General features: G+C 36.6%; 1 protein-coding gene across 1 annotated transcript; it reads right to left on the bottom strand.

Moving 5' to 3' along the window:
• Nucleotides 1-15,835: 15,835 nt before the first annotated feature.
• LOC127136160 (uncharacterized) lies at nucleotides 15,836-16,378 on the bottom strand. Its single transcript, XM_051062754.1, has one exon. The coding sequence runs from the start codon at nucleotides 16,376-16,378 to the stop codon at nucleotides 15,836-15,838; it is 543 nt and encodes a 180-aa protein (XP_050918711.1).
• Between the last annotated feature and the right edge of the window lie 53 nt (nucleotides 16,379-16,431).

Below are 16,431 nucleotides of genomic sequence, written 5' to 3'. Positions count from 1 at the left end.
TGATGCTTGAGCTATGGTTGGTGTAAGACCCTAATTTTGACCCTACGATCCCTCATGGCATCATATCATTACTCATTGCATTGCCTCAAGGATCATAACATGTGTGGCTCCTTAACCTTTGGGTGGGACTTGTGTGAGTTGGTTTGAGACCACCAAGCATGATTGAATTGTATATTATTTATTTTCTCATTTTGTTTACTAACCAAAAGCACAAAAATATGTCACTAACCTCTTTTGTTTTGAAGCTCAAGCAATCATGAGATCCCCTACTCCTAGGAGGCTCCTATGCTCAATGAAGTGGCTAGATGAAGATGAAAGCAAGCATGACAATGGTCCACAAATATCTCAATCATCATATATGTCTCCCAAGTATCTCAATTTGTCAATTTGATCAAGATAAACCAAAGTGTTTGAGGCTTGTTTCCCAAGGAAACCCTAATTCAACTATGCATTGACTGTGCCTTGCTCATGAAGCAACCTCAATCTATGATCAAATTAAATCAAAGGAAGTTCTTTCATTCATTATTTTATGTATTTATGAGCCTATGTGAGTATCCTCAATCATTCATTCATCAAGATTTGAGGTGTGGCTTTGAGAAGTTGACCAGTCAAGTCATCTGACCAAACTGAGATCCACTGAGACCTAACTTTTGATGTATTTGTCAAATGAAGATGACCCCAAGAGAAACAATGTTCTTAAGAACCATATGAACAACTTTCATGTTCATCAAAAATCCATTTGAAACTTGGAAGGTCATCATTCATTTCAAAACATTATAGGTCATTTTGACTGAAACCCTAATTTTGGGTCAACTTCCCAAGGACATAACTTCCTCATTTTTTATGATTTTTATCTGAGACCAATTTCATTGGAAATATTAAGATGTATAATTCAAATGTTATGTTGGACAAAATTTCATAATACTAAAAGAAACACATGTGATAATACAAAACATTATAGGTCACTTTGGACCAAAACCATTGAATTTGAAAAATGTCCAACTTCAAGTGCCCATAACTTTCTCATTAAAAATCTAAATGATGAAATACTTAAGTCCAAATTGATTATCTAGAAAATATCTACAACTTTGATGTTGGAGGTTTTTCCATTTGAGGCTTTCATCATTGAAACAGAAGGGCTAGAAGTTGGTCACTTTTGGCAAAAAAATTCAAAAGGAACTTATACATGTTTTGTACCTCAAGCTTCAAGGCCAGTTTTCAAAAATTTCAAAACTCCAAATGGATTTTTGCCCAATATAGCTTTTGTTTCTTATGTCAAGACCTTTCCAACCATTACTCACATGGCCATGTTTGGATTTTTCATATGGGACTTTCGAAGAGGTGAACATGTATGATCAATTATGCAATTCACATTGAATCTTCATGCACAAGCCATTACAGTTCCAATTGCACGTCCAATTCAACTTGGTGTGATCTCAGCTTGCATTTCCACTCAAGTTTGGGCCTCACATGCGCCTGTATAGGCCCATGCATGGAGGACCAAAAGCTTCATGCACACGAGTATTTTCCCTTTTTGCTTGCAGCTCAGCTATAAATACATTGCAATGCTCATTCAAAAATCAACGTCAAGGCAACCTGAAACTCTGCTGAAGTGAAAACTCAACCATACTCAAAGGAATTCTGATTTTTTTCTCTCAATTTCAAACTTGAATTTCAACACAATCAGTTGATCTTCAAGTTTCAATTCCTAAGCCTTGCATCCTCATCATCTCCCGATCCAATTGGAAGCAAGAGTTTGAGTAGATCGTGCTGCACAAAGCTGCTCTTCAAAGGTAGATCACTCAACTGTTTTGATCTAAATCTCATCATACAATGTGAATTGCTTGTGTTCAAACTGTTTTCTGAAGTCCTCGAGCAAGAGGCAGGCCAGTGATGGTCTTGATTTCATGTTTTGAAGCATTTCAGTCACACCTTGAATTTCAAGCTCAGATTTCTCACTTGATAGAAATCTTGAGAACAAGCCAAGGTTACAAGGGTGATGTACATCACCCCAACTTCATTTTGGTACCTGGCTCGTGCATTTTGGTTGAGGTTCAAAAACCTACAACTGGTGGCCGGAATTGGTTGGTCCACCAGAGAAGATGGTGGTTTCCACCACCATCCCCACGTGGATGCATTATGGCCTTCAGATCTGACTCCAACGTTTTAATCATGGTCTTTGGTTCATTTGACTTTTTTTAAATGTGTTTGTTGCGCGCTTGACTGTGGACTATGGTGAGAACGCGCCTTTGGACCGTTTGATGAAGCCACATCATTTAATGAAGTTAATCCAGCGCTCCTGGTTTCTTCGTATTTTCTATTTTCTATTTTATTTTCTTTTAATTCCTTATTATTTCAAAAATTCATAACTATTTTATTTGAAGTCATAAAAATATGAGATCAGTGGCAAAAAATTTCTTGCAAATTCTAGTTTCATAATCTGATTTTTAATTATTTTTGTGACTTCATTTAATATTTTTTGTGAATTATTTTGTTTTTAATAGTTTTTAATTCATTTTAAATACTTTTTGATATCTGAAAAATCCAAAAACATTTTCTTAACACATGTGGATCATGATAAGTCAATGAAAAATAGTCTCATCAATTTCTTAATTGATTTGAGATTTATTTGAGATTTTAATTTATTTGTGTTATATTTTATTATTTTTTATTGATTTTAAATAGTTTCTATTTTCAAAAAATGTTGAGAAAATTTGTCAAACCTTGTTTGACCATGTTAGACCTATGATGATTCAATTGGACTTATTGAAGTTGATTTGAATTGAATTTGAGGTTTGACCATATTTTGTCCATTTTTATTTTGCATTTATTTTAATTCCAAAAAAATGTTTGACTTTATTAACTTCTAATATTCATTTCTCTTCTGTTTTACATTGGTTGATGATGATTTTATTCATATTTGATCATTGTGTTTTGATTATGTCATTTGAATTCTCATTTTGTTCATTTCATCTTCATCTCACTTCTTCTTTTATTTTGGCCAATGAGTTAATGATTTGTGGTTAGTATTGACATATGAGAGGCTTAACCTTCTTTGATCCAAATCAAACTCAACTTGATCAAAGATCAAGTGAGTTGCTTTGTGTCCAAGATAGGTTGCTTCTTGGTCAAGCAAAAAACTTAAAATCCATACAAGGCCTTTTTCTTTTCTTTTGGCATGGCAAGTTGTAGGAGCTTGGCTTACTAGTCATGATCTCTAACTTGTGTTTGTTTGCCTATAGTTTTATTGACCGGCCTCAGATAGGTGTGACTACTACATTAGTCCACCTACGATTGCTTAACATAGCGCTAAATTGTCTTATGACACATTAACATTAACTACTAACTACTAACTTTAATTCAAGCATTTAATTTCTTGCAATTTACTTTAATGCAATTTACTTTCTTGCTCATTTATTCATATTGCCTTTTCACTTTGCTCACTTGAGCTCATATTTTATGAAATTCTGGTATCAGATATGAGATGTCGAAGGTAATGTCACGACACTAATATCTGAGTAATGCAAACAGAATAAAGATAGAGAGTAGTAATGCAAGATACACAAGCAATTATTAACCCAGTTTGGTCCAACTCACCTACATCTGGGGGCTACCAAGCCAGGAAGGAAATTCACTAAAATAGAATCAGTTCAAAGACTCTTCGTACACTTCAACAAGTTACAGTCTTTCTCACCTAATCTCTACCCGTGCAATTTCTACCTAAACACTCTTAGATATGAGAACCCACTCACTTCCCTACAATCACACATGTGATTTTAAACAACAATCCCTTGTGAAAAGAAAACACTTTTCAATAACACACTCTTAATTTTACTTCACAGTTTCAATCAAGAAGACACACTCTTGATCTTGCTTAACAGCTTTGATCAAGAAGACACACATTTGATCTTGCTTAGTAGCTTTGATCTAGTAGACACACACTCTTGCTTAATAGCTTTAGAGTGACAAATTACAACCACAAATTAGACCAATTCAATCATCAATGGATGACTTGAATGGCTTATAAGTCTTACGACTAAACAAGACACAAACCCTAGCTCCCACTCAGTATTTTGCTCAGTACTGGTTGTGTGTTAAAACAGGTTTTCCAAGTCCCTTTTTATAGAAGCTTTCAGCTGGGCTTGGATATCTTGAAAACCCTAAATCTATTTTCCAATCAAATCTTCTCATGACAGCTAGTTAGATCTCTTTAGAAAATAAGTAAATCAGGTTGTAATCCATGATTGAATGCGCCTGCAAATCAGATCTTCAATCATACATAGATTGCCATTAATTGTGCAATCATAAAACACCAGACATTCATACTGAATGTTCTGTGTACAGGATGTCATGACATCGGGTCTGACATCCTGGAACAATCCTGCATAATTCCATAATTCCATAATTCCATTTATAATTTCCAACTGGTACAACCATATCAGATGCCATGACATTGTGTATGACATTCTGAAACAATCATGCATAATTATGTTTCTTAAACTCCAGCAGGTACACATCATCAGATGCCATATCATTATGTCATTCTGAAACAATCATGCATGATCATGTTCTTGAACTCCAGCAGGTACATAGGATATCTCATGTTAAGACATCAAACATAACATCTTGTGAACACTCTTTGTTTTACCAAAATTGCTGCCAACACTTAGAACCAACAAACTCCCCCTTTGGCAAATTTTGGCTAAAACATATATCTGTCCTTTTTGTTCACAAGAAAACTATCAGCAGTTTAAACAACATAATAGTAGTTTAATCAGCAGCAGAAGCAAATACAATTACTAGTTATGGCTACTAGTAATACACACATGCACAAGGGTACTTCTCCTCCCCCTAAATCTGTGCAACACAAACAAAAATACTAGTTATGGATGCAACTAGTAAGACACACAAATGCACAAGGGTACTACTTCTCCCCCTAAATCTGTACATTCATCTCCTTTGATAATAACAGCACCTGTAACCACAGCACCTGTAACAATCTGCTTCAACATCACCACTTGTGCACCACCACATCAGATATCCCCTTTGACATCTGTAAACAGAACAACATTCTGTTTAACAATAGTTGTCCATCTATCCAGCCACATACATCTCCTCACAACTCCAGCTCCACATAAACATTTCTCCCCCTTTTTAGTCAAAATTGACCAAAGGTGACCAATTAGACAAAATAAATGTCAATTAGCCTAGAAGAGAATGTCACCGCAGATGTCATAACATATAACATGTTAAAACATAATTGTTCAGGAGAAACAAACTAACATTATACACAGTTGTGATAGCTGACATAATGAACAAATCCATGGAACTCATTAAGAGCCCAAAATATTACAAACAGGCATCAATGAGGACTGCCACAAATTACACGTATTTTAAAAAAGTAATAAAACTTCAGCATCCATACAGCAGGGGGGGACAGCTTCCATAATAGCAACAGCTACAACTTCATCACAGCACACCTTGCAAAACCCAGAAATATCCTCTGGGATATTAACCACACACTCCTTTGCTTGCTATAGGTTCTCATGAATACAGATCCCCAACTTCCCTCTTAACCATTCAAATTGATTGGCATCCAAAGCTTTAGTGAAAATGTCAGCTAATTGTTTTTCAGTAGTAACATGCTCTAGTGCTATGATCTTCTCTTCCACAAGTTCTCTAATGAAGTGATGTTGAATATACATGTGCTTTGTCCTAATGTGCTGAATAGGATTTTTGGAGATATTTATAGCACTCAGGTTATCACAGTATAATGTCATGACTTCTTGTGTGACATTGTATTCAGACAACATTTGTTTCATCCAAACCAGTTGAGAACAGCTACTTCCAGCTGTTATGTATTCAGCTTCAACAGTGGATAGAGATACACAGTTATGTTTCTTGCTAAACCATGATATCAGATTGTTACCTAAGAAGAAACATCCTCCTGATGTGCTTTTCCTATCATCAGCATTCCCAGCCCAGTCAGCATCACAGTACTCAGTCAGCATAGATCCAGATCCATGAGTATATAACATCCCATAGTCACTGGTGTCATTGACATATTTCAGTATTCTCTTCACTTGGTTTATGTGACTGACTTTTGGTTCATCTTTATATCTAGCACAAACACCAACAACAAATGCAATGTCAGGTCTACTTGCTATGAGATATAGCAGACTGTCTATCATGCTTCTGTATAGACTCTGATCTACACTTACACCATTTTCATCTTTGGAGATTTTCACATGTGTAGGAGCAGGTGTCCTTTTATGGCTTGCATTCTCCATGCCAAACTTCTTCACAATGTTCTTGGCATACTTGCTTTGAGATAGGAAAATAGAGTCTTCTATCTGTTTGACTTGTAGCCCAAGAAAGTAGGTCAGTTCTCCAACAAGGCTCATCTCAAACTCAGATTGCATTTGTCTAACAAAGTGTTCAACCATCTGTTTTGACATCCCACCAAATACAATGTCATCTACATATATTTGTGCCACCATGAGCTTCCCTCCTTCATTCTTCACAAATAGAGTTTTGTCAATACCTCTTTTCCTGTATCCATTGTCAGTGAGGAACATTGTGAATCTCTCATACCAAGCCCTAGGAGCTTGCTTCAACCCATAGAGGGATTTCTTCAATCTGTACACATGTTGTGAAAGATTTGGATCTGTGAATCCTTTAGGTTGTTCAACATACACTTCTTCATTTAGGTAACCATTCAAGAAGGCACTTTTTACATCCATTTGGAACAATTTGAATTTCAGAATACACGCTACTCCAAGCAATAATCTAATGGACTCAAGGAGAGCTACTGGAGCAAAAGTTTCATCAAAGTCTACCCCTTCAACTTGAGTATATCCTTGAGCTACTAATCTTGCTTTGTTCTTAGTAACAACCCCTTGTTCATCAGATTTATTCTTATATACCCACTTTGTACCTATGACATTTACTCCTTCAGGCCTAGGAACCAGTTCTCATACTTCATTCCTCTTGAATTGACCTAATTCCTCCTGCATGGAATTGATCCAGAACTCATCAGTCAAGGCTTCCTTGACATTCTTAGGTTCAATCTTTGACACAAAGCAGCCATGTGAGATCACTTCCCTTGATCTAGTAGTGACTCCTTTAGTTGGATCTCCTATGATAAGATCTTTGGGATGATCCTTCTGAATTCTGATAGAGGGTCCCTTGTTAAGTTTGTCATCTTCAGGTTCAATTTGAGGAGGTTCACTTTCCTTATTTTTGTCAGAGAAGTCAGCTGGGGAATCATTCAGAGATGTCTCGACATCGTCTGTGACATCAGTCTGTTGGTCATCAACTACAACATTAATGGATTCCAGCAATACATTAGTTCTGGAATTAAAGACCCTATAAGCTATGTTGTTTGTAGAGTAGCCCAGAAATATTCCCTCATCACTTTTGGGATCCATCTTCCTTCTCTGCTCACGATCAGCCAAGATATAGCATTTACTACCAAATACATGGAAGTATTTGACTGTAGGTTTTCTTCCTTTCCAGACTTCATATAGAGTTATGGGAGTCCCTTTCTTTAATGTCACTCTGTTGTGAACATAGCAGGTTGTGTTCATGGCTTCAGCCCAAAAATGGTAGGGCAACTTCTTAGCATGTATCATAGCTCTGGCTGATTCTTGAAGAGTTCTATTTTTTCTTTCCACCACACCATTTTGCTGAGGAGTAATGGGAGATGAGAACTCATGGTGAATTCCTTCTGAAAAGCAGAATTCAGCAAATTTGTTGTTCTCAAATTCCTTCCCATGATCACTTCTAATTTTGATGACAGGGCTTTCCTTTTCTCTTTGTAGTTTTAGACAAAGCTCCTTGAAGACTTCAAACACATCAGATTTTTCTCTTGTGAAATTGATCCAGGTGTATCTGGAGAAATCATCCACCACCACATACGCATACTTCTTCCCACCAAGACTTTCTACTTGCATGGGTCCCATCAAATCCATATGGAGGAGTTCCAAAACTTTGGTAGTGGTGTCATGTCTGAGCTTCTGGTGTGACATCCTTGTCTGTTTACCAATCTGACATTCTCCACAAATTTTTCCCTCATCAGTCTTTAAGTTGGGAATTCCTCTAACAGCTTCAACAGATATGATCCTTTTCACACCTTTAAGATGCAGGTGGCCCAATTTTTGATGTCATATCTTCACTTCTTCCTCTTTGGCTAAGGTACACATTGAAGAGTAACCAGTTTCTTGAGAGCTCCACATGTAGCAGTTGTCTTTGGACCTAACTCCTTTCATGATTACTTTATTTTCCTTGTTAGTAATCAGACATTCAGTTCTAGTGAAGTTTACATTCAGACCTTGATCACACAGTTGACTGATGCTTATTAGATTAGCAGTTAATCCCTTAACAAGTAGGACATTGTCAAGGTTAGGAACTCCAGGGCAATCCAACTAACCCATTCCCTTGATTTCACCCTTTGCTCCATCACCAAAGGTAACATAACTCATGGCATGAGGGTGAAGGTCAGTTAGCAGATTTTTGTTTCCAGTCATATGTCTGGAGCAATCACTGTCAAAATACCAATCTTCTTTGGCTGACACTCTGAAGGAAGTGTGAGCTATTAGACTTGTAACCTTTGTCCTAGGAACCCATGGCTTTTTGTTGACAGGCCTGTGAGGTTTGGATCTTGATTGATATTGAGTCTGCTCAGGGGTAGGATAACCATATAGCTTATAGCAGAAGGGCTTTAGGTGGCCAAATTTTCCATAGTAATGGCATCTCCATTTTTGATGCTTCCCTTTCTGTTGTTTTCCCTTCTGATGTTGAGACATATGATGTGACATCTCAGGTTTGTTTTTAGCATGGCTGTACTTAGGTTTGGATTTTGGTTTACAACCAGTGTAACTGCACTCAGCCTTAGATTCATTGAATCCAATGCCAGATTTGTACCCTGTTATTTGACCAGTCTGGAGAATCTTGTCTAAGATGTCAGATCCATTGTTAAGCATTCTTATATACTTGGTCATCTCATCTAGTTTGGAATTTAAGAGTACTGCTTCAGTTTTTAACTTGGAGATGGTTTCAATATATTCTTCCTTTTCATTTTCCAGCTGAGCAATCACTTTCCTCTGAGTTTCAACTTGTCTACACACTCCTGCACTTTTGTGGCACAACTCTTTGTAGGTAGTGGCCAGCTCTTCAAAGGTTACTTCATCATCTCCTAACTCTTCATCAGAACCCCATCTTCCTGTCAATGCAGTCACATGATTTGCAGCTTCTTCTGTTTCACTTCTATCAGACCAAGAAGCAGCAAGACTCCTCTTTTGTTTCTTGAGGTAGGTCCCACATTCAGTTTTAATATGACCAAACCCTTTACACTCATAGCATTGAACTTCTTTGGGATTTTCTTCAGACCTTGTTCTTCTGCCAGAACTGTTGGATTTACTGATGTCAGATGCGATGTTCTTGACATTAGATCTCACATCAATCTTTTTCATCAGTCTGTTGAACTGTCTTCCCAGCATTGCTACCTCTTTTGCCAGATCTTCATCAGTATCTTGACCACCTTCCTCATCTTCCTCTTCAATGTTTGACATGAAGGATATGCTCTTGGATTTCTTTTCAGATCCATCACATATTCCCATCTCAAATGTTTGGAGGGATCCAATTAGCTCATCAACTCTCATATTTGAAATGTCTTGAGATTCTTCTATGGCTGTTACTTTCATAGCAAATCTCTTAGGGAGTGATCTGAGTATTTTCCTTACTAACTTTTCATCTGACATCTTCTCTCCCAAAGCTCCAGAGGCATTGCGATTTCAAGGATACTCATGTGAAATTCATGAATATTTTCATCTTCTTTCATCCTTAAGTTTTCAAACTTGGTGGTGAGCAGCTGTAGTCTAGACATTTTCACTCTAGAGGTGCCTTCATGAGTGGTTTTAAGAATGTCCCAAGCATCTTTAGCCACTTCACAGTTGTTTACTAATCTGAAGATGTTCTTGTCTACTCCATTGAAGATGGCATTCAATGCTTTAGAATTTGCAAGGGCTAGATCATCCTCCTCCTTGGACCATTGTTCTTCAGGCTTCTTATCAGCAGTGGCTTCTCCTTCCTTAGTAATTACTGGATGTTCCCAGCCTGTTAACACAGTCTTCCAAGCCTTATTATCAAGAGTTTTTAGGAAGGCTACCATTCTAGGTTTCCAGTAGTCATAGTTAGATCCATCCAAAATTGGTGGCCTGTGAATAGATCCTTTATCTCTCTCCATTGTACCAGAAAGTGTTGTCTCTAGATCTCACCCAAAACCAGAGCAGGATGCCTGCTCTGATACCAATTGAAATTCTGGTATCAGATATGAGATGTTGAAGGTAATGTCACGACACTAATATCTGAGTAATGCAAACAGAATAAAGATAGAGAGTAGTAATGCAAGATACACAAGCAATTGTTAACCCAGTTCGGTCCAACTCACCTACATCTGGGAGCTACCAAGCCAGGAAGGAAATTCACTAAAATAGAATCAGTTCAAAGACTCTCCGTACAGTTCAATAAGTTGCAGTCTTTCTCACCTAATATCTACCCGTGCAATTTCTACCTAAACACTCTTAGATATGAGAACCCACTCACTTCCCTATAATCACACCTGTGATTTTAAACAACAATCCCTTGTGAAAAGAAAACACTTTTCAATAACACACTCTTGATTTTACTTCACAGTTTCAATCAAGAAGACACACTCTTGATCTTGCTTAACAGCTTTGATCAAGAAGACACACACTTGATCTTGCTTAGCAGCTTTAATCAAGTAGACACACACTCTTGCTTAACAGCTTTAGAGTGACAAATTACAACCACAAATCAGACCAATTCAATCATCAATGGATGACTTGAATGGCTTACAAGTCTTACGACTAAACAAGACACAAACCCTAGCTCTCTCTCAGTATTTCGCTCAGTATTGGTTATGTGTTAAAACAGGTTTTCCAAGTCCCTTTTTATATAAGCTTTCAGCTGGGCTTGGACATCTTGAAAACCCTAAATCTATTTTCCAATCAAATCTTCTCATGGCAGCTGGTTAGATCTCTTTGGAAAATAAGTAAATCAGGTTGTAATCCATGATTGAATGCGCCTGCAAATCAGATCTTCAATCATACATAGATTTCCATTAATTGTGCAATCACAAAACACCAGACATTCATACTGAATGTTCTGTGTACAGGATGTCATGACATCGGGTCTGACATCCTGGAACAATCCTGCATAATTCCATAATTCCATTTATAATTTCCAGCAGGTACAACCATATCAGATGCCATGACATTGTGTATGACATTCTGAAACAATCCTGCATAATTATGTTTCTTAAACTCCAACAGGTAAACATCATCAGATGCCATGTCATTATGTCATTCTGAAACAATCCTGCATGATCATGTTCTTGAACTCCAACAGGTACATAGGATATCTCATGTTAAGACATCAAACATAACATCTTGTGAACACTCTTTGTTTTACCAAAATTGCAGCCAACACTTAGAACCAACATTTTATGTTTATGCCATTTTCCTTTTGCTCATTTGAGCTCATTATTGTATATAAATATATTGTTGCTTTGTGTTTGTTTTGTCTTTGTTTGTGTGAACCCAATGCAAAAAGGAGAAAGGACTTAGAATTAGGACCTCACCTATGCTTAAAGAAGTTCAAGAGAAACTAGGCATCATGCCTTTAGAATGCTAAATTTGTTGAAGAGCAACTAGGCCTCATGCCTTTAGAATGCTAAATCTTAAAGTTAACTTCAAAGGACCCCTAATCTAAACTTATTCTTTGTTCATTCCTCTTATTGTATTGTGAACCTTTTGATGTTTGCTCTTGTGTGATAGGGATTCTAAACTTGAGATAGTAAGAAGGACCATTGTCATGAGTATCCAAGTTAAGAGAGACAAGCCAAATGGGGATCCTAGGAGCTTGAATATAATATTTGTTTTAATTGCTTCGGTGATTGCTAAGTCCAAAGGAAAAGAGCATCGTGAATCATCTTTATGATCTCAAAGAAAGGAACTACAAGGGTTTTATCTCTTCTCTTATCTTTGCATGTTTAGGATTAGCCATTCTCTTCTTCTCTCCAATCTAACCCAATCCAAACTCATTTTGTGCAAACTTTGACATTGTTTTCAAAACTAGAAACCTAGGCCTTACGCCTTTGATTTTTCAAACTCTTTTCATTAATACTAAATATATTTTGAATGAATCTTAAGTCAACTTTGACCTCATTTTGTGAATACTTATAACTTGTAAATACAACTCACTTCAAGTTGTTTCTGTGGTTCCAATGGCCACATTTGTTAAAACATTTCATAAATATTAGCCATAGGTTTGAGTTATCATAGTGGTTGATATAAACCTCACCTTATCCTTAGTGATTGGACTATAAGTCTTCCATACTTATTATAGGATGGATCCCTCACTAGTATGTTGAAGCCCTCCTCACATGGTGGATTGTTGGTTTAGGTCGAGTTTTCTCCCTTTGATAACAAAAGACCTTAAGGCTTTTGATCAAATCAATTCACCAATCTTTTGAGATTTTTACCCCGAACTATGAGGTTTTTATCCTACCTTTGTGATGGTACGTAGGCAATGGGTTTATCCATTCAAACAACAAATTGTAAATATGTATATTCTTTTCTCATCTCCCCAATCTTGTTTGCACAAATATTTTCACAAATACCAACCTACAATACATCTCTGCAAAAAGGGCTCCCTTAGAGTACTAAGGATGTTTTGGATGCTTAAAACCTTCCCATTTCATAACCAACCCCCTTACCCAGATCTCTGATTTTTTGATTAGTTTTTGATTTGATAAAACTTCTTACTTGGTTTTTGTTCGCTTTCTAACCTTTCCTTTGGATAAATAGAAGTACGGTGACGACTCGAATTGTATGCTTACTTTTGATTTAGTCAATAAATCATAAGGTAACGAATACCCCGCTACAGTTGGTGGGTGCCCAACTTGTTGCACCTATTCTATTTAGCACAACATATTTCACACTAAGATTTCCATAGAAAAGTAAGCTTTTCTTTTTCCATTGCTAGACTTGATTAGTTGTGATTTCTCTAGCAATCTTGTCCATGAAGGGGACAACATCAGTATTAGCAGTCTTGTTTCTGCCTAGATAAGCATTAATGACTTCTGGTTAAAATTTCACACAACATCCTCTAACATAAACTTTCTAGAATTCTTTGTTACATTCCTTATTGCATTCACTTGATAAAATTACAATAAATTCCTTGATAAACTTCTCATAGCAAGGACTAATGCATGTCATAATTTTCATCAACCCATCTCCCTTCAGCAAATTCTAGATTTCTTGACAGTCAAGAATATCCTTACTCATCTCTCTTTCCAACGCAATTCTTCTTTGGCACACAAACTTCCACTTCTTTACACTATCTTCAAAGTGGAAAGACACATTGTCCAAAGGAGTAACATGAATATTCTTAGGGACCCTTTTTCCTCAAATCTTCTTTTTAGAAGATGGCATGGTGTCTAGGACATTTGCTTCAACGTCTATTTCTGAGTCACTTGATAGCAAAAGTTTCCTCTTTAGAGGCCTCCTTTAGTAGTAATCTCTTTAATTTTTCTATGTATACGTTGAGGAGTTTTATTTGGCACCTTCCTTGAAGTTATGCTTTTACCATAATACCCTTTGTGAATTTTTACATTTTAAAAAAAGTATTGGGTTTCCCATATTTTTGTGTAATGCACCCAATTTTAGGGAAATTTATGAGGTTTTACCCGATTTTTGGCAAAAATCATGAGTTTTTATCGGATATTTGGGAAATTCATGAGTTTTTAAAATTAGGTCTAAAATTATGATTTTTTTTCAAAAATCTATGATTTTATACCAAATATTTTTTAAAAACGATGTAAAATTATATTTTTTATACTGTATTTTTCAAATATATATATAACAATGAAGCGATCCCTAGGGGAATCCAGCTGAACAAGGAAACCAGACTAAACAAAAGCCCCGTCTATTAGAGGAGCATAAGTCTACCAATGAAATTCCTAAGTTTTGGTTTAGCCCAACACATATACACAATAATGTCAATGATTTTGGGTTCTATTGAGCTTTCACTATTGTCTTTCCCAAAATAGATCATATTCCTGTAATTCCAAGTCTCATAGATTGTCTCTACAAAAGCACATTTGAGAATGCTAGCTTTGCAACCCTTCTTATCAGTTATCCACTTGATTTCATCATTCCAAGTACTGAGGGAGTGGTCAATCTTCAGCCAACACAAGATGTGATTCCAAATCTCTTTCAACTCACTGCATTTGAAAAAATATGATTTAAGGTCTCTTTATCCCTACAAAAGTAGCACATGTCCTTTTTTATCATCCCAAATCTAGAGAGTTTATCCTTGGTAGCCATTCTTTCATGGAAAGCCACTAAAGGATGAACAATGCTCTGGGTCTAGCAACATTACCAGAAATAATTTTCCTCCATCTAACCTCCTGATAAAAATCTGCCAAAACTTCATTCATCCTTCTGGTTTGAAATTTATCTCCATGCATCAAGGTATTCCAAAGTTGAAGATGAAAAACATTTTGCCTTTGCTTCATGATAGCTTTGAGGATCTAGGAGGTATTGTTTCTCACCTCCATTGTCATGATATTTTGGTTCTTAACATAGTAGCAGTGGATCCACTTTATCCATAAGTTATCCGCTTTACCATTTAGGTTCCACAACAACTTGTCCAGATTAACATTGGTCCAATATTTCAGGGCTATGATGTTGAGACCACCTTGCTTTTTGGTGGAGCAAACTCTCTTCCAAGCTATGGTGGATTTTCTGGTGATTTTCTCACTACCTAACCATATAAAGGATATGCAAATTGTTTTAATCTTTCTCATAACTTTCTTAGGTAAAGGCACACATTGCAACCAGTAATTAGTTAGAGAAAACATGACACTTTTGATTAATTAAGTCCCGCCTGCAAAGGACAGTAACCTAGAGCTCCAATGATTGGTTCTAGCCATAATTTTCTCAATCAAGGGCAGATAATGAGTAATAGCAAGTTTTCTATTAGTAAGAGGAATTCCAAGATACCTAAAAGGGAGGATGCCCTATGTGAAATATGTAATCTTCTGAATTTTCTTCTTGTCCTCAGACTCCACACTCCCAAAGAAAACATTACATTTGAAAGGGTTTACTTTCAGACCTATGGCTTTAGAGAAGTCATTAAAAGCTTGCATCATCATCTCCACTGGCTTGTGATCACCTCTTGTAAACAATAACAAATCATCTGCAAAATTCAAGTTGATTAAAGCCATTTTTTCACACTTAGCATGAAAGTTGAAGTTAGGCTTGCTCTTCAAATTTTGCATCACTCTATTAATATACTTCATGACAACAACAAATAACAAAGGGGATAGGGGGGCCCCTGGTCTGAGTCCTCTATTTGATTTCACCAGTTGAGTGTGCTCACCATTCACCTGAAATCTATAAGATACAGTCTTGATAGTTATCATGATCCAACTAATGAATTGGTGTGGGAAGCTAAGCTCCTTAAGAATTGTCTCCAAAGCCTCCCATTCAACAATGTCATAGGCCTTTTGCAAATCCATTTGTAACATACACCTTGGAGCTTCACTCTTAGTATTATAGCCTTTCATCAATTCATAAGCCAATAAGATATGATCATGAATGTTCTGACCAGGAACAAAGGCAGCTTGGCTATTATGAATAACACTGCAAATAACCTTGCCAAGTCTAGCTGCCATGATTCTAGAGATAATTTTGTAAAGGACTGTACAACAAGAGATTAGTTGTGGAAGTCTTAGGGATGACAGTGACTAAGGTACAGTTGATGGCTCTATAGACTTTATTACTCTAAAAAACTCCTTAACTACATTGATGATGTCTTGTTTGATGATGTCCTGTGTGGATTTAAATGACTTAGCGTTATAGCCATCTATACCAGGGGCAGATAAGTCCTTAATACCCTTCAGACTAGTAAAAATCTCTTTCTCTCTAACAAGAGAAATTAAGGCATTCCTCTTCTCAATAGATAATTGTGGACCTTTTCTCAAAGCAATAATATCAATGCTATTCAAATTCATGTTAGCAGTACCCACAAGATTCTGGTAGTAATTGACAATTTCCTGGTCAATCTCTTCCTGTAGGTAAAGAATGTTACCATCTTTATTTTTCAGATTGGCAATTTGAGCTTGTCTTCTTCTGGACTTCAAAGAAGCATGGAAATAGGCATTGTTGCCATCCCCAATTCTAAGCCACTCCACTTTAGATTTCAGCTTCAACAGTTGTTCCTCAACATTGGTCAGATTAAGGACCTTTGTGCTGCAAACTTTAACTCTTTCAATAAGTTGAATGTTCATTATATCTTAAAGGAGCTTGATCTGAGCTGAAAAAAGGTCTTCCCTAGCTTTCT

Source organism: Lathyrus oleraceus, chromosome 4 (assembly GCF_024323335.1).
Source record: "Lathyrus oleraceus cultivar Zhongwan6 chromosome 4, CAAS_Psat_ZW6_1.0, whole genome shotgun sequence".
Classification (NCBI taxonomy): domain Eukaryota; kingdom Viridiplantae; phylum Streptophyta; class Magnoliopsida; order Fabales; family Fabaceae; genus Lathyrus; species Lathyrus oleraceus.
This window is presented reverse-complemented; position numbering and strand designations above follow the sequence as displayed.